This window comes from Ahaetulla prasina, chromosome 1 (assembly GCF_028640845.1).
Source record: "Ahaetulla prasina isolate Xishuangbanna chromosome 1, ASM2864084v1, whole genome shotgun sequence".
NCBI lineage: Eukaryota > Metazoa > Chordata > Lepidosauria > Squamata > Colubridae > Ahaetulla > Ahaetulla prasina.
Window position 1 is genome coordinate 363365124 of NC_080539.1, and position 27387 is coordinate 363392510.

General features: G+C 42.3%; 1 protein-coding gene across 1 annotated transcript in view; it reads left to right on the plus strand.

Moving 5' to 3' along the window:
- LOC131188255 (nuclear receptor ROR-beta-like) overlaps positions 1 to 27387 on the plus strand; it is a 67608-nt gene that overhangs the window by 14823 nt on the left and 25398 nt on the right. Inside the window, exon 2 of the mRNA XM_058163376.1 lies at positions 19606 to 19691. Within this exon, the coding sequence (XP_058019359.1) occupies positions 19606 to 19691 (86 nt within the window). The remainder of the gene's footprint in view (positions 1 to 19605; positions 19692 to 27387) is intronic.

Here is a 27387-nt window from a genome sequence, read left to right on the forward strand (position 1 = left end):
ATTGAGTTTGACACCCCTGCAGTAAGCCATAGTTCAGCTGTGATTTGTTGAATAAACTGTAATGTCGGAGTTCACATATAAACACTAAAGTGTGAGTCACCAAACCACTGTTGGCTGGGTTCATACAGCATAGCAAACCTAACATTAAACGAATCACATTCCGGTGTGTGAACCCAATCACAAGCTATACAACACGGTGTCTCTGATGAGTGGGCAAGGACAAGCATTCTGACATTTGCTCAGCTTTCTGTTCTCCTCCCACACAAACAATCACTCCTGGTTGATCCCATATTTTCTTAATTTCAGTTACCTAATTTCAGAAAGGAGGTATCAGTTTATGTTGCTGATGTGACCTGTGATATAGACTTCTTAGACGTCATTCAACAATCATGTGGTTGGATTTTGATCTTGATGAGATAGAATTATCTTCTGCTGATCCTACCTTAGAATTCATATATAGGCATTGCTGTGTATCATCTAAGAAACAGTTAAACTGCCTGTGACTCAGATAGCTGAAACAAGGGGGGGAAAAATCACACCTCTGACATTTATCCATGCTCAGGAACCATTCTGAAGATGTTTTCAAGGCATGCCAAATTTTACCCCCATGCCATCTTTAATACAAATCGTTCTCAGTGCGTGCATTTATGGTTTCTTTAATATCCGAAAAAATACCAGGTTCTAGAATACCATCTAGAAACGTGCCAGGTTCTCGAATAATAATCTAGAAAAGCACCCAATTCCAGGGTGCTGATCTAAAGGACTACAAATTCTCCTTTGATTTTAGTGTTTCCCAACGATGGCAGCTTTCAAATGTACGGTCTTCAACACTCAGAATTCTCAGCATCAGTCATGCTGGTTGGGGAATTCTGGATACTGAAGTCTTACACATCAGAAAAGTGCCAAGCGTGGGTTTTTTGGGAGTGGGGTTCAGAATAGGAAGCAATTGTGTATTTCCTGATAGAAAAAGAGGCTGGAGCACAGGGGTGAAATCCAGCAGGTTCTATAACAGGTTCTGGAAAACTGGTAGCAGAAATTTTGAGTAGTTCGGAGAAGTGGCAAATACCACCTCTGGCTGGCCCCAGAGTGGGGTGGGAGTGGAGATTTTGCAATATCCTTCCCTTGCCACGCCCACCAAGCCACGCCCACAGAACTAGTAAAGAAAAAAAAATTAATTTCATCCCTGCTGGAGCATGAGTGATAGTGGGACCATATGAATTTGTGAGACTACGCTGCAGAGTCTCCATAGCAAGAGGGAAATTGAAATGTGGACTTTTAGTGCATTTTTAAAATCGTTTTTAAGATAAAATGTTTGAAATTGTTATATAGTTTATTGCCTATAAACTATGGATGAAATGGGAGAGAGGAGGGAGTTAATGGAAGAGTGAGAAACAAAAAAGGCCAAATGCACTAGTTACAACATAGTTCTTTCTCCACTTAACAACGTGTTACTCCACGAGTCTCGTCCTTTTGAATCCCTGATGATTCCCCCCAACTGTGAACAGGCAGAATTCTAAGTCTTAATTGAGACTTCCTTTCCCTCCTCTGCTCTACAGCATTGATCCACCACACATTTCTGCAAAGCATTGTGGGCCAGAGACCTATTTTTCCCAGGATTCCTGCTGGCCAATTAAGCCTGGTGCCTGTGAAAATGCATCAGAGGGATAGTTGATTGGAAAGGACAATGGTGTTTTGCCCTGCTTTGCAGAGCAAGCTGAGTTTCTAGTCCTTTCAGGAATTAATGAAACCATGATGAGGTCAAAGATTCTGTTCTGATGAGCTGAAAGGTCTTTTGAAGTTCCCACAAATGTTGTCCTTCCTCTTCCAACTGAGACCAGGTCATTTCTGCTGTGTGCCTGCTGGTTTGGACACAATCCATGATTCAGGGGCTCCAAGGCAGAGATATTAAGCTCGACTGCATTCATAGAGGTATTATCTACTTCTACCACTATCTTGCACATATTTCTCTTCCCACTTTAACCTTGGGCTTTGTACAATCTTCCGGCCCAGCCATTTGCTTCCCACAGGAGAAGCTTTCAGTTAGTTGTGTCTTCTGGAAGTTGAAGGACTAAAATTCCTAAACTTCTCTTCCAGCATGGAAATGGCTGTCCCAGCATATCTGGGATGAAATAGCTTGTATGATAGATAAAAGGACTTTTATCTACACTCCTCCTCCTCCTCCTCCTTAATCCTCATCCGTGTGGATCAGCTTGTGCAATTCAGTACTTGGATTGGGTGGAAGAAGTTTGCCTTTCATTCCTTTTTATAGTAAAGATACAAATGTCTGTTTTCATTCTGAAGCTCTTTCCAAAACAAGTAGCTCCCAGGTCTAAAAATGGAGGAAACTACCAATGTTATTTTGACTTCTAAGTCCACCCCCCGCATTGTTTTATCTGTCCTTGGTCTAAACCAGGGGTTGGGAAATATGACTGTTTTATGACTTGGGGACTTCAACTCCCAGAATTCCTGAGGCAGCCATGCTGGTTCAGGAATTCTGGGAGTTGAAGCCCCCAAGTCATAAAGTGGCCATTGTTCCCCACCCCTGATCTAAGCGGACAATTGCTATGTTGGACCTTCTGTGGTGCAGCACATGTTGGCTTCCATCTTGGTCATGAGAGAAAATAAGCCACAACAAGGCCCCTCTTCCACTGTGGAGGGGAGTTGTTCTTCCTCACATTAGCAAAATGCCAGGGTGTGCCCAGATGACACTTCCCCGGGCGGGGCTGAAGGGTTAGTTTGTCATGGCCCCCCACCCTGTTTGTTTATAGGAATACCATTGGGTTGGCACAGGGGGATGGTGGGGAGGAGGCGAAGAAAGCTTGTGAGGGTGAGTTGGCAGGCACGCCCTTGGCTGCTTCGCCTAGCTTTGTAGGAATGTGGATCGGCTGCTACAGCTAGTGCCAAGACCTTACCTGGGTGAGGGCGTTGCCTGCTCCCTCTAAACCTTTGGGTGTTGACACCCAGGAGCTTCAGCTCATCTCTTGGCCTTTGGGAAGCTGAAACTTTCCAGCCTTGGCTTTAGTTACTTGGCAAAGGAAGGAATGTTGGGGTCTTCCCATTCTGAGTTCTATCTACCCAGCATAGTAGGCTAGATTTAATTCCAGTTGCGTCATTTGAGGTCTAGCATCCGGTGCAAGTCAACCAATATGAATCAACAGATCCATTCACTTATAGAAGCCACTATGATGTATAGAGATGGTTAGCTTTGATTATTTGTTTAAGGAAGGGATTAGAGAGTAATGCTGAGGTTGAAAATTCATCTGTGTGTTGACTACATGAAATCTTCTGGATGGATTTGCCCTACAGGCTATACCAAGCTAAAAATGGAATTGAGCACTTAGTATTTCAACATGCTGCGGGAATCCAGACATTATATTAAGATGTCTTGTGGGTTTTTTTTCTTTGGGCTTAGTATGATGCGAGATCAATCATTGTAGTTTGTGAATCTGGATTTGGGTTTAGTGTACTGTGTGAATCCAGCCTATGTGTTGGACTTGGAAAATGTGGGTCAGTCTTCCTATCTCAATGGACATCCATGGAGAGAAATCACAATGCTGATTGAAACTGTAAAATCAGCTTCCCTTTTTCATGCATATGGCAGGGCTTTAATTGCAAGCTGCAACCACCATCTTAACTTTTTTTGACCGCCCATCTTGAAGATGCCCTCATACTTTGCTGCCGAGTAGCAGATCAGGCAGATATCTTTCTGTTTAGGCCTAGAAGAGCATCCCATAATGCCAGGGCTAATAGTCATTTTCTTGCCAAAAGATAAGAAAACATTCTTACCTGCAGCAGGATCCTCTTTGATAACTGGCCATTTTCGCACTAGTGTCTTCAGAGTTAGACATGTATGTTGATGCAGAACCTGTTCTCATTGCTGCTAGTTTGGCGCAATGATAGTTAGGTGACTCCAACATGGTGACTTCAACTCCCAGAATTCCACAGCCAGCATCTTCTAGCTAGCATCTTACTATCAACACTGTGATGATAAGAACAATAATGAATACAGACTTTTTATTACCCAAATGATGCTGGAAGTCACACCAGTGAGGAAATCGCCATGGCTGGTGTCAGAGGCCTCTCCTACCCCTTTTAATCTTTCTGTTCTTTTTCTCTCTTCTTCAGCTTTATCTCCTTCTCTGTTTCCTGCTGTCTGCTAAGAAAGAGTGGGTCACTCTTGTTAGACCCTGAACTTTCTTTGTAGGAGACAAATAAAATTAGACCCAAGGCTCATAGATGACCCATTCCAGCCCTCTGCATTTTTGGGAGATCATATATTCTATTCCTTTTGGCCCTCCCATTCTGAGAACAATCCATAAATTAATATTTCCATCCATGGTATCTTCTGCAGTATCTTCCATTAGGAGGATCAGAGGGCAGAGGATAGTTTGAATGACATTTCTCCAAAATGGCACCTTTCAGTAAAATTGGAGCCATAATTTTCATAACCCCCAAACGAGCAGGGTTTAGAAGTGTCAGGTTGGAGGTGTGAGATATTTCAGATATGAGCTGCTGAAGTTGGCTGCCTGTTTCTTATTGTGGGAAGTTATACCTTCAAGTGGGCAGTGGGAATACGTCTTCATTTTCATGCCCACATGGTTATTGGCAGTATGCTGCATCTAATGCCTTTCAGGGCCAATCCTTTATTAGCATGGGAAGAATCTGCTCAGTGAAATTGAGAATCATCCTTGGTTATGGTTATGTTCCCAAGAAAGCTTAACAAATTTGCATGGATAACTATTATTTGCCTTTATCCCATGAATATGGAGGATTCATAGTTTAGCTTCCTTTAAAAACACATAAAAACATTTGAAGCAGCTTCATTCAGTGTGAAGCCACATAATTATAACACGAAGGGAAGGGAGTAGCCTGTTGTCTCCTGGCTGTATATAAAATGGGCATTTGGCCAGGATAAACTTGGTTGGTGTAAACCACATTTTTCAGACTTGGCAATCTTAAAATGTATGGACTTCAAGTCCTAAAATTCCCCAGCCACCTATGTTTGAAAAACATTGGTGTAAATTTTGGTTAGCTGTGGGGAACTTAGCACTTCAAATGGATTAAGCCTGTTTACTTATTTATTTATTAAATTTTTATACCGCTCTTCTCCCAAAGGACTCAGGGCGGTGTACAGCCAAAAGATAAAAAACACAGAAATATACAATTAAAACGACAATTTAAAACCGAGCATATTTAGAAAAAATGGCCACATTTAAAAGTTTAAAATTTAAGATTATAAACCATATAATAATAAAACCCCAGTTAAAATTTTAAAATATTAAAAATATCAAAAGTATTATAAATATTAATATTATGCCAGTCCCGCTTGAATAAATAAATGCGTTTTCAGCTCACGGCGAAAGGTCCGAAGATCAGGCACTTGACGTAGTCCAGGAGGAAGTTCGTTCCAGAGCGTAGGAGCTCCCACAGAGAAGGCCCTTCCCCTGGGGGCCGCCAGCCGACATTGTTTGGCAGACGGCACCCTGAGAAGACCCTCTCTGTGAGAGCGTACGGGTCGGTGGGAGGCATGCGGTAACAGCAGGCGGTCCCGTAAGTACCCGGGCCCTAAGCCATGGAGCGCTTTGAAGGTGGTAACCAAAATCTTAAAGCGCACCCGAAAGACCACAGGAAGCCAGTGCAAGCTGCGCAGGATTGGTGTTACATGGGAGCAACGAGTTGCTCCCACTATTACCCGCGCAGCTGCATTCTGGACTAGCTGCAGCCTCCGTACTACAGTACTACAGACTAAGGGGGGGTGTCATTTGAAATCCCAAGAAGGGCTCATAAGCTCCATATTTGAAAGTTATTTTTTCTGGATCGCTGACCTCTATTGGATATATATAGGTCCAGAAAAGTTTCATTTAGCCAGAATTGTTAATAGGCATCTATTTCTCTTTTTTTCCCCAACTGTCGGTTTCGTTTCAGTATTTTTTATTTATTTTATTTTATTATTTTATTCGACTTTATTTGATCCGGTTTCTCTGAGCCTAAGCTTTTTTGAGCCCTCTCCCAACAATAAAACAGAACTGCTCTCTGAGGACTTGGGCGTCGCAAGGGTTAAATTCAGCGAACGCTTGCGTTACACAAGCACCTTGTTAAATTCTATTAGAAGCAGAAAGTATGTCAGTAGGACGCAATGACTTCAGCGCTCAGCAGAAGCTTGACGGACAGGCTCAGTAGCCAATGGCATCCGCCTCCGAGTCAATCAACAGACTCGGCAGTCCAATAAGCAAGCGTAACCCAGCCAGTCTCTCTTCCTCCAGAGCCAGCTTTGTACGTCACCAATGTTTAGCAGATGGTAGTTATATAACCCCATGTGGTTTCAGCCAGCCAGCTGTGCCAATAACAACAATAATAACTACGACAACGACGAGGAGCTTTCCCGGGAAGTTGGGCAACAGGCATTTCAAAGTGGGAGAAGCAGCAAATGCCTTTATATTTAATTGCCCTGTTTCTTTTGTTTCTTCAGAGCTCTCTTCCTCTTCCTTTTCCTTATTCTCCTCCTGGTGGGAGGAAAGGGAGAGAAAGAAGGAAGGAAAATTGGTTAAAAAAAAATTGTACCGTGACCCAGAAAGGCGATATTTGCAGGTCTCTCACACAATCACACTTTTTTTTAAAAAGGAAAGCTGTTTTTGCAAAACATCCCTAAAAAAAAAAACTGGTTGGTTTTCCCCAACTGTCTACAGGTAGCTCTCAATTGAATGGCCACTTGTTTTTAACAACTATTTGAAAATTAGATGGTGTAAAAAAAAATAACATGATCAGTCCTCGCACTTACGACCATCACAACATCCCCATAATTGGATGATCAAAATTTGGATGCTTGGCCATCAGCATGTATTTACAAGGGTTGTAGCATCCCAGGGTCATATGATTGCCATTGGTGACCTTCCCAACCAGCTTCTGACAATGAAGATCAAGGGGGAAAGCTGCATTTGCTTAGCAACTGTGTGATTCATTTAATGACTATGGTGATATGCTTAATTGCAGCAAAAGTAATAAAATCCGGCATAACTCATTTAACAACTGCCTTGCTTAGCAATAGAAGGTTTGGTTCCAATTCTGCTAGGTAACATGATGGGTGCACTAATTGATGCTGTTACCTAGTTTGGTAATGAAATGTCTGCAAGAAAACAACCAAGCTCAAAGAGCACTAACAACCCCTCATTCTCAGAAATCTTCTCGAACATCAAAGTTCAGAAGCCTCAACGCTCTTCTTATCCTGCTTCTTTAAAGTCCAATTTTTGCTTCCATAGCATATCGCATTAGCTCACACAATTCTGATCTTGGTAGGAATAGACATATCCCAGCATCTGAATATCTTTTCCATGGCTCTACCAAGTGCTTAGGGATGTGGTGGCTCAGTGGCTAAGATGCTGAGCTTGTCGATCGGAAGGTCTGCAGTTCAGTGGTTTGAATCCCTAGTGCCGCGTAACAGGGTGAGCTCCCTTTTCTTGTCCCAGCTTCTGCCAACCTGACAGTTCGAAAGCACGTAAAAAATGCAAGTAGAAAAATAGGGACCACCTTTGTTGGGTAGGTAACAGCGTTCCGTGTGCCTTTGGCGTTGAGTCATGCCGGCCACATGACCAGGGAGATGTCTTCGGACAGCGCTGGCTTTTTGGCTTTGAAACAGAGATGAGCACCGCTCCCTAGAGTTGGGAACAACTAGTACATATGTGTGAGGGGAACCTTTACCTTAACCTTACCAAGTGCTTATCTGTGGTGTATTTTTGACTGCTTGTTCCTTTACTGCCTTTATTTGATTCTAAAAGGCAAAAGCTACCTATTACTGCCGGTTCTAGGACTTGTGGTTGTACCTATTGTCATTAGCTTGCTCTTCCTAGTATTCAATTTTTGTCACATTTTTTTCACTCTGCTCTTTTACTTTTATTACCAGAAAGGATACTTGCAGATCCTTTTCATTTTTGACAGCAGAGATGGCCATTTTTCCAGAAACATCATGTAACAGCTGGTGTGGTATCATAGCTGTAGGCACATTGCTGTTTTTCATGCAGACTTACCACGCCAACGTGCTGTGAACACACTCTGACACCTCTAATCTCTAAAGAAAGATGGAGATCACCTAGAGATAAATACCTAAAGTCTTAGAGTTCAAAAATTATTTGGAAGGAAAGTTACATTGATAAAGACATACAGCAGGTATCCTTGATTTGCAAACACAATTGGAAACGGAACTTCCATTGCTAAACAGTGAGGTTGTTAAGTGAGTCATCATGTTATCGTGCCTGAATTTACAAGCCTTTTTTGCCATGGTCATTAAGGAAATGACAGTTTTTAAGTGAATTCAGTTTCCCCCATTGATTTTTTTGGTCAGAGACTGGCTGAAAAAGTCATAAATAGCGATCGCAAATGCCAGAATGCTGCAACCATCTTAAATACATGTGCAAAGACCAGTTATAAGTCACTTTTTTTTCATCGTAACTTTGAATGGTCACTAAACAAATGGCTGTAAGATGAGGACTATCTGTATGTGGCCATCCTGTACCAAGAGCTATTCCAAGCGGAGGTGTACTTGCCATATTAAAGTAAATAATATTTTCTCCATCTCCCCCCTTCCAGTGATGGTTTGCTCCCTACCCAATTATTGCTGCATAGTGCTAAGTGTAGTCATTTTGCAGAAAGTAATATGAGAACATTCCATACTGGAGAATCTTCCAGTTTCCATCCATCCTACGAAATAAAAACTGGGAAGCGGGCACAATAGGAGATTTAGTAATTTACAAGATTGTAATTTTCTGCCGAAGAGATGGTCAGAAGTTATTATATTTTATAACTGTAGTTTCTTTATTTTTTTCCTCTTCTTGCTCCTCTTTCCTCTCTTTTTTTTTTTACAATTGTCTTTTACTTTATGTGAAGTCTCAATAATTATAAATAAATAATAATAATAAGCCACTCAAGCCTTGCACCACCTTTGTGAAATTAGAGGTTAGAATGATGAGAAGGTGGGTTATTTCGATGGGCCCATGGCAAATACCACTGACTGGCTAAAGTTTGCAGAATCGGGAGTGGGTACTCTATCCCAATGCAATTTGGAAGTGATGGAATTTGCTCCTGGGATTTTCTGCATTCTGAGTATTTTTGCTGAGTTGTGGTCTTTTTCCCTCAAAATAAAGTAGGATTCTAATCCTCATGGTTTTAAATAGAGAACAGATTTAAGCAGCAACAGAAGAAGCTGCTGTTGAGACTGAGTCAGATCCTTGCCCTAACTTGGCCTGTCTTATCTCTACTATCACAAAGCATCTGCAGGCTATGGGCTTTTCTAACATTATCTGAAGCTGCCAAATATTTTTTTTTCTATGCATGCAAGGCTGTATGCTATTCCAGTATAGAATAATTATATATTATTATAGGTGCAAAAGGAAGAGCCATTGAGAATGGTTTGGATTGCAATATATGTTTAATAAATAAATAAGCGGGGCAGGTTTTTTCTGGCTACTCAATCAGTGCCTTCATTCAGTTCATTCAAATATTTAAGTAAAATTAACATGTAAACCATAAAGGAGAGAATAATGGAGCATCTCTATGCAAAGGTTGAATCTATTCTCCAGCAGAGGCAAGGATTATACAAATATCAAAGGATAGCAAATAGTGATTAGTGTTTTTCAGATGGTCTTAAGTTGTCTTAGGTGGGTAGGGGGAATGAGCGTGCCAGAGCTGGCAGAAATCTTCTCATCAGATGTGGAAAACTATGAGGTGCTTATAGGGAACATTGGTTGCATCATTTCTTATGGTGCCTGTTGTATTTCTCAATTCTCCCTCCTGCTTAAATCACAGACAGGAGACTTCAACAGGTCCCTGTTTACACCCTGAGGAAGATTTAAATGGCTGAAGGTAGTTGTATTTGTTATCTTAATGGTGCCACCTGTAAAATGGGTACAGTATGCCCCCCCCACCTTCTACAAGACCTAAAGCTGATCAGCAGTGGAACAAAGAAAGCCATCAGGAAAATCCGGCTCCAAAAGCTTTTGTAATGGAGAAGCTTTTTTATGGGGGTGGGGGAGGAAAAGGAGGCAATTAAAAAAAAATCTTTCCACTTCCTTCTTGGAATGAATCAACCCTACTCAACAACAAGGCACACCTGAGTAGAAAGTATTGTGTTCAAAGCAAGAGGTTGCAACCTCTTTTATTTGGGCATTGCAAGTGACATCAGTGGCTGAATTCGAATCTTTTTCAGCCAATATGCCGGTGTTTTTCAACCTTGGCAATTTTAAGATGTATGGAATTCAACTCCCAGAATCCCCCAGCCAACATGGCTGGCTGAGAGAATTCTGGGAATTGAAGTCCTTTCATCTTGAAGTACAGTACTGAGTCATGGTTGACGAACAATATGACATGCTGTATTGGAAACAGGAAGGACTCTGAATGTGTTCATGGAAATAGGAATAAGATGGTGTCTCAGAAGCAGAATCACCCAGAACCAGAATGTACTATATAACCTCTTTTCCACACACACCCTGCCACACCATAATTTCCAACCCTCAAAGATACGGCTCCAAATACAGTTCCTACCTTAAGTCATGAAATCATCAGTATGCCTTTTGTACCATGCCACACCCATTATCATCCATGGGCCTCTTCACAAAATGTAAAAAAATCAGTCCAAAGGTGCTTTTTCAAAAGGCAATCCTGGACTTTCTTGTTTTTTTTCTTTGAAGATGTTTCGTTTCTCATTCAAAAAGCTTTTTCAGTTCTGACTGAATGGGTGGAGAAAGTTCTTCCGTTAGAACCGAAGAAGCTTCTTGAATGAGAAGTGAAACATCTTCAAGGAAGAAATGAAGCCCTGTTGCCTTTTTAAAAAGCACCTTTGGGACAATCGTGACCTGGATAACTGAGAATCTCTGTAAACAATCAGCTTGTAAGGATCAAAGGAAAGATGCTTTTTCAAGATCGACAGAGATGTGCTTGAAGGCCACAGTGCCTTCCTGTTCTTTGTTCTGTGATCTCAAAGTACAGATCGCAAAGTATTGCCTGGATAAGGCAGATTGCTGTTTTCAAGAAATCTAATACAATCAGGACTCAACTTATGACCACAATTGGGACTGGCCAATTGCCCAATTTTACAATTTTTTTTTGCCAGGGTCATTAAGTAAATCACCACACCATTTGCATGGTCATTAAATAAATCTGGCTTCCCCCATTGACTTTGTCAGAAGCCAGCTGGGAAGGTGACAGATAGTGATCAGATAACCCCAGGATACTGTAAATAAATCATAAATCTATGCCTGTTGCCAAGGTCCCAATTTTTTCATCAGAATTGCTGTGATGGTTGTAAGTGTGAGGATTGGTCATAAGTCACTTTTTCGGTACCATTGTAACTTCAAATGGTTGTACATGGAAGATTATCTGTAGTTATTATTATTGATTTCACTGATTGAAAATATTTAAGTAAATCCAGAAGATCTCTTGGAGGGTTACAATTCATAGTGGCCATTGTTGCCTCCCGTGGCAGAGAGTTCCAAAGGTTCACTGTGAATATCTGCAGTATGAGTAAGCAGGCGATACTAGGATTTTTTTTCTTTAAATCTCTTCCCCTGAGTTACGCCAGGATTACATTAACAAGGCTACGATTTATTGTTCCTTTCTGGCATATTATTCCTAACTGGAGTTTTGGTGCTTTGTCTGAATTCGGAGTTCAGCTCAAGTCTGGCACTGAATTTCCTCGGAAGAGGAATGATTTGGCCTACGGTGACCCATAGGATTGGAAAGGAATCACAGTTGGGAAGATTATTTGCATTTTTCACAGAATCCCAATGGGGAAAACTTGATAAAAGTCAGCATCTGCTAACTCTACACTTCATAAAAATCAGCCCTTTTTTCCTTTGGAAAACAGCAGTTTTGCAAGTGTTAACCCCTAAACCACCACCACCCCCAGAAGGAGAAGAGGAAAAGAGGGGAGAGGGACGGAGGGAGGGAAAGAGAGAGAGGAGGAGAAGAGGAGAAGAGGAGAGAAAGAGAGAGAGAAGAGGGAGGGAGGGAGGGAGAGAGGAGAAGAGGAGTAAGGGAGGGAGAAAGAAAGAGAGAGGAGAAGAGGAGAGAGAGAGAGAGATATCAGCCCCAGAGTACATCTGCTGGAGATGGAGATTTCCAAATAAACAAATATTTATGTGGTCCACAAAACCCACCAGAAACCTAATTCCAGATATTCCATGTTGGCATTGGCAAAAACTGAAATGGATAGGAAATTGTTGGGGGCAATAAGTTGACTTTGTATATAGTATACAAATGGATGAAAACTATTGCTTGACATAGTGTAAGCCGCCCTGAGTCTTCGGAGAAGGGCGGGATATAAATGCAAATTTAAAAAAAACAACCAAAAAAACATGTGAATAAATATACCTAAGCATTGAAATGAAGGCAGCCTTGTGCAATTTTTGCTAGAGAATAGATCCCATGGAGCTCAACGAGGGCAGACCTCTGCGAAGATAAGGGTACTTATCCAAGAATTGCTAGCATGATAAATGCAACCTTCTAAGCATCGAAACCAGCATTAGGTCTGATTGAATTCTGAACTCCGATGTGCCACCAGGTTGGCGTCGGTGCTTAGTGTCCACATAGATCAATTTTCTGTAGGAGGATCTGTCCCTAACTTGATCCTTCAAGTCTTCTAATGGGGCACCTGTTAGAAGGCCATCCACCTTCCTGCTGGTTGTCCTCTTCTCCTTTTTCATCTTTCCCTGCATTTTACGAATTACATGAACATAATTCATAAGAAGGTTATTATTACTGAGCTGTGTCTCCAACTCCTCCTGGTGTTAATTGCTGGGCTGACTTCTTATTTCTTCCTTCCCTTTTCTTGCAACAGAAAATCCATTAATGGGTTAGGAATGATTTCTAGTTGATAGCATAAAGACCCTGCCATTTGCCTAAACCAGTGTTTCTTAACCTTGGCAACTTAAGAGGGGTGGATTTCAACTCCCAGAATCCCCCAGTCCACATTGCTGGCTGGGGGATTCTGGGAGTTGAAGTCCACACATTAAAGTTGCCAAGGTTGAAAAATACTGGTCTAGAAGTACTCCAGCACTCTTTGGATAGACATGCACAGGGTGACACTGCCGTCAAAAAATTGCATTTGGGTCCTGGAGGTTAGTTTTCTTCTCACTCCTCGTGAATAAGACAGAATGAAGAGAAAAGAGTAAGGGGAAAAAATTCTCTGGAATTGTTAACTGGACTATAATGGGAACACCTCTTGAAGTTCCCTAGCAGCTAATTCAGGATTGAAAAAAGGAATAGCTCATTCATCCTGCATAAATTAGACAGCAGAATACAGCAATGGTCATCAGCTGATGATGTTCTAAAACGGGGGTCCAAACTTGGCAACCTTTAAGACTTGTGGACTTTTATGACTTACGCCTCTTATCTCAGGGGTCTCCAACCTTGGCAACTTTAAGACTTGTGGACTTCAAGTCTTAAAGTTGCCAAGGTTGGAGACCCCTGTCTTATCTGACTGCTGTCTCTTCTGCAGCTCTTCCTCCTGTCTCTCAAGATCATTCCCACATGCCATTTACAGGTAGTCCTCGACTTACGACCGCAATTGAGCCCAGATTTTATGTTGATACGTGAAACAATTTGTTTAAGTAAGTTTTGCCCCATTTTATGATCTTCCTTGCCAGAGTTGTTAAGCGAATCGCTGCAGTTGTTAAATGAATCACACAGTTGTTCAGAGGAGCTGGCTTCCTCATTGACTTTGCTTGTCAAAAAGTCGCAAAAGGTGGATCGCGTGATACCCCCCCCCCCAAGACACTGCAACCGTCATAAAATATGTCCGTTGCCAAGCGTCTGAATTTTGTTCACATGACCATGGGGATGCTGCATTGGTCGTAAGAGTGAAAAAATCACTTTTTCAGGACCATTATAACCTTGAATGGTCACTAAATGAACCATTGTATGTTGAGGGCTACCTGTATAGGTTCTTTTTTTTTATTTGCATTTATATCCTGCCCTTCTCCGAAGACTCAGGGCGGCTTACACTATGTCAAGCAATAGTTTTCATCCATTTGTATATTATATACAAAGTCAATTTATTGCCCCCAACAATCTGGGTCCTCATTTTACCTACCTTATAAAGGATGGAAGGCTGAGTCAACCTTGGGCCTGGTGGGACTTGAACCTGCAGTAATTGCAAGCAGCTGCTGTTAATAACAGACTGTCTTAGCAGTCTGAGCCACCAGAGGCCCTTATTGCATAGAAGGCAGCCTCCCCTGCTCTTCAGGGTTCATGGAACAGTATGACAACAAGGCCATTTGGTGCATTTGAGTATCCTGCTGTGGTAGGAAAGGGAGCCAGACAGAGGTGGGTTTCAGCAGGTTCTGACCAGTTCTGGAGAACCGGTAGCGGAAATTTTGAGTAGTTCGGAGAACCGGTAGTAAAAATTCTGACTGGCCCCACCCCCATCTATTCTCTGCCTCCCAATTCCCAGCTGATCGGGAGGAAATGGGGATTTTGCAGTAACCTTCCCCTGGAGTGGGGTGGAAATGGAGATTTTATAGTGCCCTTCCTCCTGGAGTGGGGTGGGAATGGAGATTTTACAGTATCCTTCCCCTGCCATATCCACCATGCCACGCCCACCAAGCCATGCCACGCCCACCAAGCCATGCCCACAGAACCGGTAGTAAAAAAAATTGAAACCCACCACTGGACTGGGGGCCATGCATCAGCCACTATAGGTGAGCAGCTGCAATTCCCTCCTCCCCCAGATAGCAATGGCAGCTCTGCCCATGGATTTTACAACAACATTCCATGCCACTGTATAATTGTTTGCAATGAACTTAGTCACTCGGCGAAACAGTAGAACGATGCCCCTTGTGCAAGGCCGGCTTTTTGCGCAATGCGTTGAGGAAAAAAAAAAGAAAGCACCGTTTCTATTTCTAAAGACGCTCTCTCAGTTGGGCAAGTCTTTGTTGTCATCTAATGGTCTTGTTGTGGGTGTCTAAACAAGGATGGGGCCTTGCCCCAGAAACTGTGTTTACACACAGATTTAACAGGCGCAGGAAAATAAGCAGACATGGCTTTTCTCAAATGTGTAAAGCTTGGCTTGTGTTAAGCTTCGTTAATTTTTTATTTTTTTTTGCAAGTAGGTGTTTTGCTAAAACGCATCCTATTTGATGAATTTATGTCATGTCAAGTGCATGCTGAGAACGGATTCGGTTGGCCAAATTAAATGTTGTGACAACAAAGTCAGCGTGTGTGTGCATGTGCTATCTGGATTTTGGTTCTAATTGATTCTTGACTGATTTGTAGTGAGGCTGCTAGTCCTCGTTATATATATGTTATACATTCACATATGTCTTAAAATCTTAAAATCATCTTTCGTCTGTGATCAGGTTTATGTTACATTCGGTGGGTGAACTCTCTTTTTTTCTGATCTTTTTTGAGAAAAAAAAAATGCCCATCGCTTTTTTTCAGTTTGAGCAAGAGGAAGAAAATGAAAAAAAATATACCTATATAGAAAGAGCAACTTGAAAGTGTGATTCCACGCATCCATGAGCATTCTTTGAGCATTGTTTATTATTTTTTCCCCAGAAGTGACTTGCACAAACACACACACGCAATCCTTCCTGTGGATATAACTATTAGCTACTACTGTGTGTTTATCCTCACCTTTTTTAAGGAGTAACTCTGTTCTAAGTTCACCTGAAATGTAGTAATAATACTGTTAGTTCTATACACTGAAGATTTTTCCATCTCTCCCCTTTTTTTCACTATGTATTTAAAAAGCTGAAAACGTTGTCGCCTGGCAGGATGATATACCTTCTGGAGTCTGATTATGGGTTTTGTTAAGTTATCCGAGTACTTTGGGAATAGTGACTCAACAAGAGATTTCTGTCTGATTCAAGTTGGATTCTGCTATGCTAATAATTGAAATCACAGGAGAATTTACAAGGGTGGGGGGGAAACTCCAAATATTAATCTAGAATAAAAAGGAACATTGGTTGAAATGACAGCAGAATAAAAGTTGAAATGGCTTTGAGCAAGAGAATGGGGATGGATTGAAAAACCGAAGGGTTTATGAATGAATTATTAGAAAAAATAATTAAATACATAAGGGCTCTTCTAGGCTTAAAAAAGAAACTTTTAGTCTAGCATTCTGTTTCTAGCTGACAATAAACTTCCACTGTTGCATGTAATCTATTATTCAGAGGTAAAGTGCCTCTAAGCATGGAAGCTCCATTGGGTTACATCTAAAAATAAAAGAAAGTATCAGCTGGATCTGAGTCAAGAACAGATTAAATGAAATCAGATTGGATTACTAATCTACTTAACAAAATAAATAAATAAACTAAAGAAATTTACTAGGAGGAAGCTGCACGCTGCGCAGGGGAAAAAATAAACCAAACCAGAGTTTCATAGCAAAAGGGATTATGAAATTGATAATAACACGGAGTTGTCAGATAAGATCTGGCTCTAACATTGATGATGGGCTAGGCCTCCTGCAAAAAGGCACAAAACTTAATTTGTAAATATTTCTTCATAGACTTAGGTATCCCCAGAAATTAAATGGACTTTAAAAATAGAGTAAGAATTTTAAATTCTCAGCTGCGGTTCTGTGAGGTATAAAAACCAAATGAACCAACTTTCTAGTCAGAAAAAGTCTGGTAGGACCCTGAATAAAATTTGTTTTAATAATTCCTAATTAAATTTTTTAATAATTTGTTTTGTTGGAAAAAGGGCTGCCAGATTTGTGGGTTTTGGCTACCAAAGACTGACAAAACATTCTTCTGCAAACTTTTAAAAGCTCATGGTTTCTTTTCCCTTTTCTCACAGTGGTGTGACTCACATGGGCCTTGTATTCAGCCAATATTGCCCTGTACAGGTTGTGAAGCAGCAGTTGTGTGTGCAGGAAACATGGTCATTTCATTGCAGCATGAGGCTGCTTCTGACCGACACCAGAAAGGATCTTTCATTATTCCGCTAAAACTAACCAATACAGTGGAATAGTGATCTCTTCTACTTTGGAAAGCCATCTAAGTCACTATATATCATTGAATCCTGTGGCAATGAGTTCCACAAATTAACTTGGAAACTCTCTTTTATTTTTATTTTTTTATTTTTATTTTTTTTATTTTTATTGAAAAAGCCAGGAAACTCTCATTTCTCACCAAACTCAGTGGGGCTTATACTGATTAAACATTTATATGATTATGATTGTCCGTCCGTCCGTCTGTCTGTCTGTCTGTCTGTCTATCTATCTATCTCTATCTTCATATATGTTTATGTTTATGAATAGAAATGTGTATGAAGTGTGTGTAAGTAGATATTTATATTTTTGTGTGTGTGTGTGTGTGTGTGTGTGTGTGTGTGTGTGTGTGTTTTCGTAGGTTTTCACGAGTATATGTATGCAGGTTTTGGTATGTTCGGGTCTTTTCCCGTGTAAGATTGGAAGTATTTAGGCAACGTTTCGATGAGATCTCACTCATCATCTTCAGGCTTTGGCTTTGTTCTTATGTGAGCAAAGTTCTTATTTGAGCAAAACACTTTGCTCACATAAGAACAAAGCCAAAGCCTGAAGATGATGAGTGAGATCTCATCAAAATGTTTCTAAATACTTCCAATCTTAAAAGACCCGAACATACCAAAACCTGCATATCTATATCTATATCTATATATAAATATATCTGTGTGGGAGGGTGGGTGCGCATGCACACATTTGTTCTCCGGTTATTGGTAATTTAAAAGCAATAGGTAGCTACAGGAAGATAAAAAAAGAAAAATAAACAAGCTATTTTTTCCTATTTTCCTTTCCTTCCTTTTCCTTTTTTTCTCTTTTTCTTTTTACAAGATTACAATGAAAAATGAAAAGCAGTGGTGAACTGTGACATCAATATTAATTCCATGTTCATAGATTTCTCATTATTTCTTAAGATGACGCAATAAACTTAGTTCTTTACCTTTAATTAATTAACAAATAAAAAAATGAATTTTAAATGTTAGGATAACTGTAAACTGCCTGTAACCGGCACCGAGATTTGCTATCCACTGTGTCATTTTCTATCTTTTTTTCCTCTGTTATGTAGCTATTGAGGTTGTTCTGTCCAATGTTTTCATAAATAAATAAAACATTAATTCTTAACCAACAAAATGATCAGGGAGATTAAAAAGCAAATGCTATGAAGTGCTTGTAACGTGTTCTAGCCAAATTGAAATCGTGAGGGCTTAACCTTGACTTTGCTCAGTTTCTCCTTTTTAAAATATCTCATCATTTGAACCATTATGAGAACTTCTAGGCTGATTTTGGAAATTGGTGCAAAGTCCTACTTTTGTACTGTCCGTATTGTACTCTTCTTTGGCCAGAAAAAAACACTTCAGGCACGAGCCCCCTCCACAGGGAACTGATGTGGGATCTTGGGGGCTGGAGAAGGATCTGCTGTTTATCCCCCATTGTGGTTGTTTTATTCTTTTATTTTGGCAGGCTCAGAGACACAGATTGGGCAAGGAGGGAGATCTCAGTGGCCAAGATTGTTTACCTTCCCTGTCTTTACCATACTTGTAGGCCACCCTAACATAGTTTGTTCCAAGTACCCGATTGCCCCCTCCTGGCCTGAAATGGAATTACATCCCCTTATAATTGGAAGTGGATTCTAATTAAATACTAATTACTAAATAATATTAGTATAAATTAGTTATTAATTATTTATGTATACATTTATATTTTTATATTTATTTAGCATAAAAGATACTAATTATGTGATGTGATGTGAATAAGAATAGCTGCACAATTCTGAGCCTGCTGTGGAAGCTAGACCGTTAACAGTTTCTTGTCTTGTAAGATATAACTGTAAATATGCCTCCTTCAAAAAAATAAATAAATACTGTAATTTCTACAAATCCAGCAGAGGCTAAATAAGTAAAAGCAAGCCCAAATGGTCAATCAGCAAGCTCTTGTGGTTATTTCCTTTGACAGTCTCTTGTTATTTCTCTTTTTTCCTCTCTGTCTTCCTGTCTGTATACTGTCTACACATGTACAGTACAAAATCCTACCCAGTGATAATTTGTCCCCCAAACCCTTTCTTAAAATGTGTGTGTTTGGGGAACAGTCCTCTCAACTGTGGTATCTATTGGCAACCCCATTATTTTTGTTTGAAACCATTCACACAGTGTGCGTTACCCACATATCCAAATAGTCCTTGCACTTATGATCATATAAGTTCCGATCATCAAGTCGGAACCAAAAAATTTTGTTGCTAAGCAAGACAGTTGTTAAATAAGCCGTGCCTGATTTTTATAACTTTTTTTTAACATAGTTGTGAAGTGAATTAAGTTCAGTGCTGTTGTAACTTCAAGCAATCGCTTGCTAAACAAATAGCTGTAAATCAGGGGTCTCCAACCTTAGTAACTTTAAGGCTTGTGGACTTCAACTCCCAGAGTTCCTCAGCCAGCTTTGCTGGCTGAGGAGCTCTGGGAGTTGAAGTCCACAAGCCTTAAAGTTACTAAGGTTGGAGACTCCTGCTGTAAATTGTTCTGTATGTTCAACGCATGTGCAGAAGGGTTTTTTTTTTCTTTTTAATTTTTGGAATGTGTTTTAAATTTAAAACATAGATGAATACTGCCAATGAAATTCAGCTTTTCATCCTTCTCTTCCTCCCACAGCACAAATCGAAGTTATCCCTTGTAAGATATGCGGGGACAAGTCTTCAGGGATTCACTATGGCGTCATCACCTGTGAAGGATGCAAAGTAAGTTGGAAGGCTGCCTGGGAGCGCTTTGGGTGAAGGAGTGAAATAGCTTATCAACTTTGCAATCTTCTCAGAACCTAACTGTACTTGACCATTGAGAAATTAAACCTACTAATTTCTGTGAAACTTCCATATCAATGTATATAGCCCATAGATAAGTGTCTGTTCTTAACCGCCCTTTTATTGATCTCAGAAAGTTACACTGATTGAATCTGGTTACTGTTTGAATGGGAGACCAGCAGAAAAATCTCAGAGTTATTGATTTTGTTGTTAGTTGCGAAGTCGTGTCCGACCCTTCGTGACCCCATGGACAACGTTCCTCCAGGCCTTCCTGTTCTCTACCATCCTCTGGAGTCCATTTAAGCTCATGCCGACTGCTTCAGTGACTCCATCCAGCCACCTCGTTCTCTGCAGTCCCCTTCTTCTTTTGCCCTCAATCGTTCCCAGCATTAGGCTCTTCTCCAATGAGTCCTTCCTTCTCATTAGGGGGCCAGAGTATTTGAGTTTCATCTTCAGGATCTGGCCTTCTAAAGAGCAGTCAGGGTTGATCTCCTCTAGGACTGACTGGTTTGATCGCCTTGCAGTCCATGGGACTCTCAGGAGTCTTCTCCAGCATCATATTCTCTGGTGCTCGGCCTCTCTTATGGTCCAACTTTCACAGCCATACATTGCAAAATGTAAAAAATGCTACACCACCTATGACCCGTTAGTTCATCTTTTCAGAGATATTTCCTTACCAGATTTTTCAATGCATAAACAATGGCAGAGCTTTGTTCCATGACAGCCAGATGGACAGCATATTATTCATACATATATGCATACATACATCCTTGAAAAGTTCTTAAAAATTCAAAGAGATATTTGTAACCCATGTTGAACTGTATAGAATAGAATAGAATAGAATTTATTGGCCAAGTGTGATTGGACACACAAGGAATTTGGTTTGGTGCATATGCTCTCAGTGTACATAAAAGAAAAAGAAAAAAAAATATCTTCATCAAGGTACAATATTTACAACACAAATGATAGGGTACAATTTAACCCTTAATGATAGCAACAAAAAGTTACAGTCATACAGTCATAAGTGGAAAGAAATTGGTGATGGAAACGATGAGAAGATTAATAGTAGTATAGATTTAGTAAATAGTTTGACAGTTGAGGGATATTTTGTTTAGCAGAGTGATGACCTTCGGGGAAAAACTGTTCTTGTGTCTAGTTGTTCTGGTGTGCAGTACTCTGTAGCATCGTTTTGATGGTAGGAGTTGAAACAGTTTATGTCCAGGATGTGAGGGGTCTGTAAATATTTTCACGGCCCTCTTCTTGATTCGTGCAGTATACAGGTCCTCAATGGAAGGCAAGTTGGTAGCAATTATTTTTTCTGCAGTTCTAATTATCCTCTGAAGTCTGTGTCTTTCTTGTTGGGTTGCAGAACCAAACCAGACAGTTATAGAGATGCAAATGACAGACTCAATAATTCCTCTGTAGAACTGGATTAGTAGCTCCTTGGGCAGTTTGAGCTTACTGAGTTGGCGCAGAAAGAACAGTCTTCGTTGTCCTTTTTTGATGATGTTTTTGATGTTAACTGTTCATTTTAGATCTTGAGACAGGATCTAGCACAGGAGTTGGGCACAGAAAATGTTATATGACATTTTGTATTATGTCAAATATATACAAAAATGATCATTTTATGATCATTTTTATGTCATAAAATGTTTTACAAAATTTGCTCAATTTCAATTCCATGAGAGTCAGGAGTCTTGGATTTTGGATTCATTCTGTAAATTAGTTCCTCTGAGGCATCTTGGTTGAAAAGATTTTGCCCTGTGATGCACCATTTTGCCCAGTTAAAGGTTACAGAAATTAAAGTTACAGTAATATATAGTTTTCGGAAGAATGGAATGGAACAGAACAGAATAAGAGAGTTGGAAGGGACCTTGGAGGTTGTTAAGTTCGGGAAGTAACGAGGCTGGAGACCAGGGTAGTGACAACAGCTCTTTAATATAGGGTGAACCCAGCAACAGGCTGGGGGAAAAACCTCTCCTTTTATACAGTTCTGCTGGAGGCTTCGTCCAATCAGCAACGTGCTGATTTCCCGCTCAAATATTTAAAGGCACAACTGTTAATACATAACACTCCTCCCCTCCCAGAAAACACTTGGTCTTATTTACATATTTATTTACATGTTATTTTTCGACGTAGTCACGCAAATAACCTGGGCGTCTCCTAGTTCTTTCTGACCTGCGCGGTTCAGTTCTGGGTGGTGTTTTGAGCTGGTCGGAGGGGCTGTTTTCTCCTCCCAGCTCTTTCTCTGGGCCATCGGGCTCTGGATTATTGGCCGACTCTTTTTCTTGGCCATCCGGCCTTGGATTAATTTTGAATTTTCCTGCTGCTTCCCTCGGGACCTGATGGCGTCGCTGGAACTCTGGGACCTCAGCTAAGTCTTGCGCCTCCCGGTCATTGTCAGCTGTGGATTCAAAGTGGTATTGGTCATTACCTGTCTCTGTTGGTTTGGTTTGGTCAGTTATTCGTTTCCTTAACTGATCTATGTGGCGCCGCCACACTCGGTTGTCTGGTAGCTCTACCACGCACGATTTTGGCCCTGTTACTTTTGTTACTTGTCCGGCGACCCAACTCGGGCCGTCCCCATAGTTTCGGCCCACACCCGGTCGCCTATGCTCATTTCCTTGTTTTTCTAGCTCCCCCTTGTAACCCTCGGGTGTGTAATGGGGGTTCAAACGGTCAAGTGGGCACCGGAGTTTCCGTCCCATTAGCAATTCGGCTGGGCTTTTTCCAGTGGCTGTGCTTGGGGTTCTGTGCTGGACGGCTAGGAAAAAGTCTATTTTTGTTTGCCAGTCACCTGGCTTGAGCCTGGACAATGCCTCCTTAGCGCTCCGGACGGACCGCCCTGCAAGGCCATTCGACGCAGGGTGGAAAGGTGCAGAGAGGGCATGTCGGATGCCTTCCTCTGCCAGGTACTCTTCAAACTGGGCTGCCGTGAATTGGGGCCCATTGTCGGACACCAGAGTGTCCGGCAACCCGTGAGTTGCGAATAGGTGGCGCAGGGTTGCGATTACTGCTTCGGCTGTGGTGGACTTCATAAGTATGATCTCTAACCATTTGGAAAATGCGTCCACCACCACTAGGAACGTTTGGCCGTGAAAGGGGCCAGCAAAGTCAATGTGGATTCTTGACCAAGGCCCTTGGGGCTTTTCCCATTCTCTGACTGGGGCTGTTGGGGTAGCGGTCTGGACTCTTGGCAAGCTTGGCATTTCCCTACCCTCTCAGCAATCTCTGCGCCCATGAGTGGCCACCATACATAGCTTCTAGCTAACCCTTCATCCTTACGATGCCTGGGTGACCTCGTGGAGGAGGTCCAATACCTTGCCCCTTAACTTAACAGGAATTATTACACGATCACCCCATAACAGGCACCCCTTGAGCCGAGAGCTCATCACGCTTTTAACAAATTCTTGAACTGCTCGCCCGCGCAGCGGGCCACCCTCTCTGTACCCAACCGAGTACAGTCCTTAACACAATGTCCCGGTATGATGCCCGAGCCACTTCCTTTGATGTGACTGGGCCAGAGTCCAACGAGTCAATAAGGAGGATGGGTGTCCCCGAGTGGGGTCTTCGGTCGCCCCTGGCAGTGGGCATCGGCTCAATGCGCCTGCATGCCCCACTTCTTTCCCGGTCGATGCTGCAGCTTGTATGAGTAAGCTGCCAAAAATATAGTCCATCGAGTCAAACGTGGCGAAAGTGCCACAGGCGTTGGCGGTCGCCAGCCAGTAATCCCAGTAACGGTCTGTGGTCAGTCACGATTTCAAAATTCCGCCCAAAGACATACTCATGGAATTTTTGACCCTGATACAATGGCTAATGCTTCTTTGTCTAATTGGCTGTAGTTCCTCTCTGGGAGGACATCGTTCTAGAGTAGAACGCTATAGGGGCTTCTGTGCCGTTTGGAAGTCTATGGCTGAGTACAGCCCCACCCCATAAGGGGACGATCGCAAACCAGCACTAGGGGTAGTGAGTCGTGATATTGGATGAGCAGGCTATCACTTGAGAGCAGGTTCTTTACTGCTTCAAAAGCCCTATTTTCTGACTTTCCCAAGACCAAACAGTATTTTTCCTAAGAGCCTATGCAGCGGTTCCAAGAACGGTTGCTTTGTTCTTTAAAAGACCGCGTAAAATTAACCAATCCCAGGAATGCCTGCAGCTCTGCTTTGTTTTTGGGCGCTGGAGCCTTCCTAATTGCCTTAACTTTGCTCTCAGTAGGGTGAATTCTTCTTGTCTATCCGTAGCCCAAGAAATCGACCGATTCGACCCCTATCTGACATTTATTTGTCTTGACTTTTAATCCGCTGTCCGAAAATGCTCAAGACCTTTCTTAACCGCCCCCAATTCCTCCATGTTTTCCCTGAAATTAGGACATCATCAAGTAGGGAACTACCCTGGGAGCCCTTGCAGTAGTCGCTCCATCAGGTTTTGGAACAGCCCTGGTGCCACACTAACCCCAAATTGCAATCGGTGCACTTGAATGCCCCCTGTGCGCCACAATCGCTTGGGCTTCGCTGTGCGGGCGCTACTGGCAGTTGTTGGTAGGCTTGGGCCAAGTCTAACTTTGCAAAGACTTGCCCTTGCCCCAAAGAGTGCAATAAATGTTGCACCACGGAACCGGTACGCGCTTTTCTGTAAGGCTTTGTTAAGCCGCCTTGTAGTCAGCGCAAATTCTAATTGACCCGTCCGATTTGATGGGGTGACGATTGGCGCCTCCCACTTTGCGTGATCGACTGGCACCAAAACCCCTGATTTATGAGCTTGTCCAGCTCCTTATCAATTTTTGGTTTTAGGGCAAAGGGACCTCCTCGCCTTAAGCCTAATGGGGCTACCTGGGGTCTAAGTTGAAGGAAATAGGGGTCCCTTGTACTTGCCCAGGCAGTCCTTGAAGACATCTTCGAACTCGTTAAAGAGAATGTCTTTCAAATTGCAGTCACTTCTGTAGATGCCAGTCACCCCATGCCCAGGGCACGAAACCAGTCTAGTCCCAACAGACTGGGCAGAGTTCCTTCGACGATCGTGATGGGCAGGGTCTTTTGTGAGGGCCGACTCGACTCGGACGGAGGTGGTCCTCGAACAGGGATGCGATTCCCTGGTAGTCGTGGCACTGTAGCCGCTTGTGCTTGCAGATGGCGCCGCGACGGACGGCAGCGACTTCGCCAGGGTGTCCCAGGACATGATGGTGATCGCTGATCCCGTGTCCACTTCAAGCCTGCACCGCACTCTCGATCTTGGGCTTTGTGAAAATCTTCTTTCCACTTTGGTTGAGGCGCGCCTATAATGACAGTCGCTTGGTTAGACTGCGCTTTCTTGTTTGAACCAATCGCGGGCCGCCTTTCCGGTTCCGCTTTGATTGGCCGATTTGAATTTTCGGCGGAAGGTTGGGCCGCTCTGCAAACCTGAGCTATGTCCTTTCTTCCCACACCGCCGCATGTTGCGTCTTTAAACCTGCAGCGTTGGCGCTGATGTTGCCCTCCGCAGCTTCCGCACTCGCCACGGTCCTCAGTGTCGCTTTCTCGGTCCGCAGACCCTTCCTCATCCTCGCCTCACCTTCGGATTCGGACTGAATCTCCTCCTGGTGTACTGGCGTTGGCTTTGGCGCCGCCTTGGATTGAAGAGGCTTTTGCAGAGTCTCTGCTGCTTTAGTAGACATTTCGTGCTCTGGCCTCGCCCAGAGCGGTGGCTAGTGTCAGGTTGCTCCTGGCTAGCAGTCGCCGCCAGAGGCGGATGTCCTTGACCGGATGAGTTGCTCGAGTAGCACTCGCCTAAGTCTCGGTATCCGCAGTCCTTGGACGCCTTCTTAAAGCGCCATGTAGTCACCGGCGGACTCGCCTCCATCTGTCTACGTTCTCCGAATTCAAACCGCTGCACGTATTTGGACGGCGCCGGTGCGAAATGGTTCTTCAGCAAAGTCTGCAGAGTCGGCCACGATACCGATTGTATCGGCGTTGGCTCTGCCAGGGCTTCCGCAATCTCGATTACCTCCGGCCCGCAATGGCTTAGGAAGTAAGCCCGCTTGCGGTTATCAGGATCCTGTAGTTCGTTGGCTTTAGAAAGCTTTCAAACGGGTCATATATGTTCCCCATTTCTCCTTGCCGGGTTGTACGGTGCGGGTGGCGGTTTGCCATTTCCGCTTCTGCCCTGAGTTTGCTGGGTTCGAACCAGCGTGCTTCAGCTCGGTTCTGGTTCTCCTTAGCCTCGAGATCCCACCTTCGTCGCCAATGTTAAGTTCGGGAAGTAACGAGGCTGGAGACCAGGGTAGTGACAACAGCTCTTTAATATAGGGTGAACCCAGCAACAGGCTGGGGGAAAAACCTCTCCTTTTATACAGTTCTGCTGGAGGCTTCGTCCAATCAGCAACGTGCTGATTTCCCGCTCAAATATTTAAAGGCACAACTGTTAATACATAACAGAGGTCTTCTAGTCCAACCCCCTGCTTAGGCAAGAAACCCTACACCACTTCAGACAAACGGTTATCCAACATCTTAAAAACTTCCAGTGTTGGCGCATTCACAACTTCTGCAGGCAAGTTGTTCCACTGATTAATTGTTCTGTCAGGAAATTTCTCCTTAGTTCTAGGTTGCTTCTCTCCTTGATTAGTTTCCACTCATTGCTTCTTGTCCTGCCTTCAGGTGCTTTGGAGAATAGCTTGACTCCCTCTTCTTTGTGGAAGCCCCTGAGATATTGAAACACTGCTATCATGTCTCCCCTCGTCCTTCTTTTCATTAAACTAGACATACCCAGTTCCTGCAACCGTGCTTCATATGTTTTAGCCTCCAGTCCCCTAATCATCTTTTTTGCCATTCTCTGCACTCTTTCTAGAGTCTCCACATCTTTTTTATATCGTGGAAATCCTTACCCTTCTTTTAAATAAATCCAAGAATGTATCTTTGGTTGAAGTCCTAGAAACACTTTCCTTCTGCAAGTTCTGTTGAGTCATTTGACCTGCCTCTGCCAAACATGTATAAAATTATGTTGAAAATTCATATAGACGTATTTGATTATAATTCCTGCCAGTTTGTTTTTATTGTTAAGCTACCAAACTAGAAACCAGGAGACTGTGAGTTCTAGTCCTGCTTTAGGCATGAAAGCCGGATGAGTGACCTTGAGCCAGTCACTCTCTCTTTCTCAGCCGAACCCACCTTGCAGAGCTATTGTAGTAAGGAAAATAGGAAGAGGAAGGACTATTAGTTATGCTTGCTCCCTGAGTTATTTATAAATTGATAAAACTGGGATAAAAATCTAATAAATAAATACTATCAATATGAGGATGATGGCAATTGAAACCTAGTATACCTGGAATACCAGATTGGCAAAGGATGATATATTGCAAATATTATAATAGAAACAGATCTAAAATCTTTTTAGTAGGACTTCATTATTAATTACAAAGCATTTAAAGGTCATGCAATCTCCAAAATACCATATGCAACACGGCACCCATTCTTGTGACACATTCCAGGCTCCAAATTGTCCAGATGTTTACATTTTATTGACCTATTAAGAATAAAATGTCACCTTGAGGTGTAACAATTCTGCATTCTAATTTAAATGGATTTGATTGGTTTCGGTTCATAAAAAGTACGAACAGAATCGTTTGCTAGACCAGACCCTTTTATATAAAAAGAGAAGATTTTCT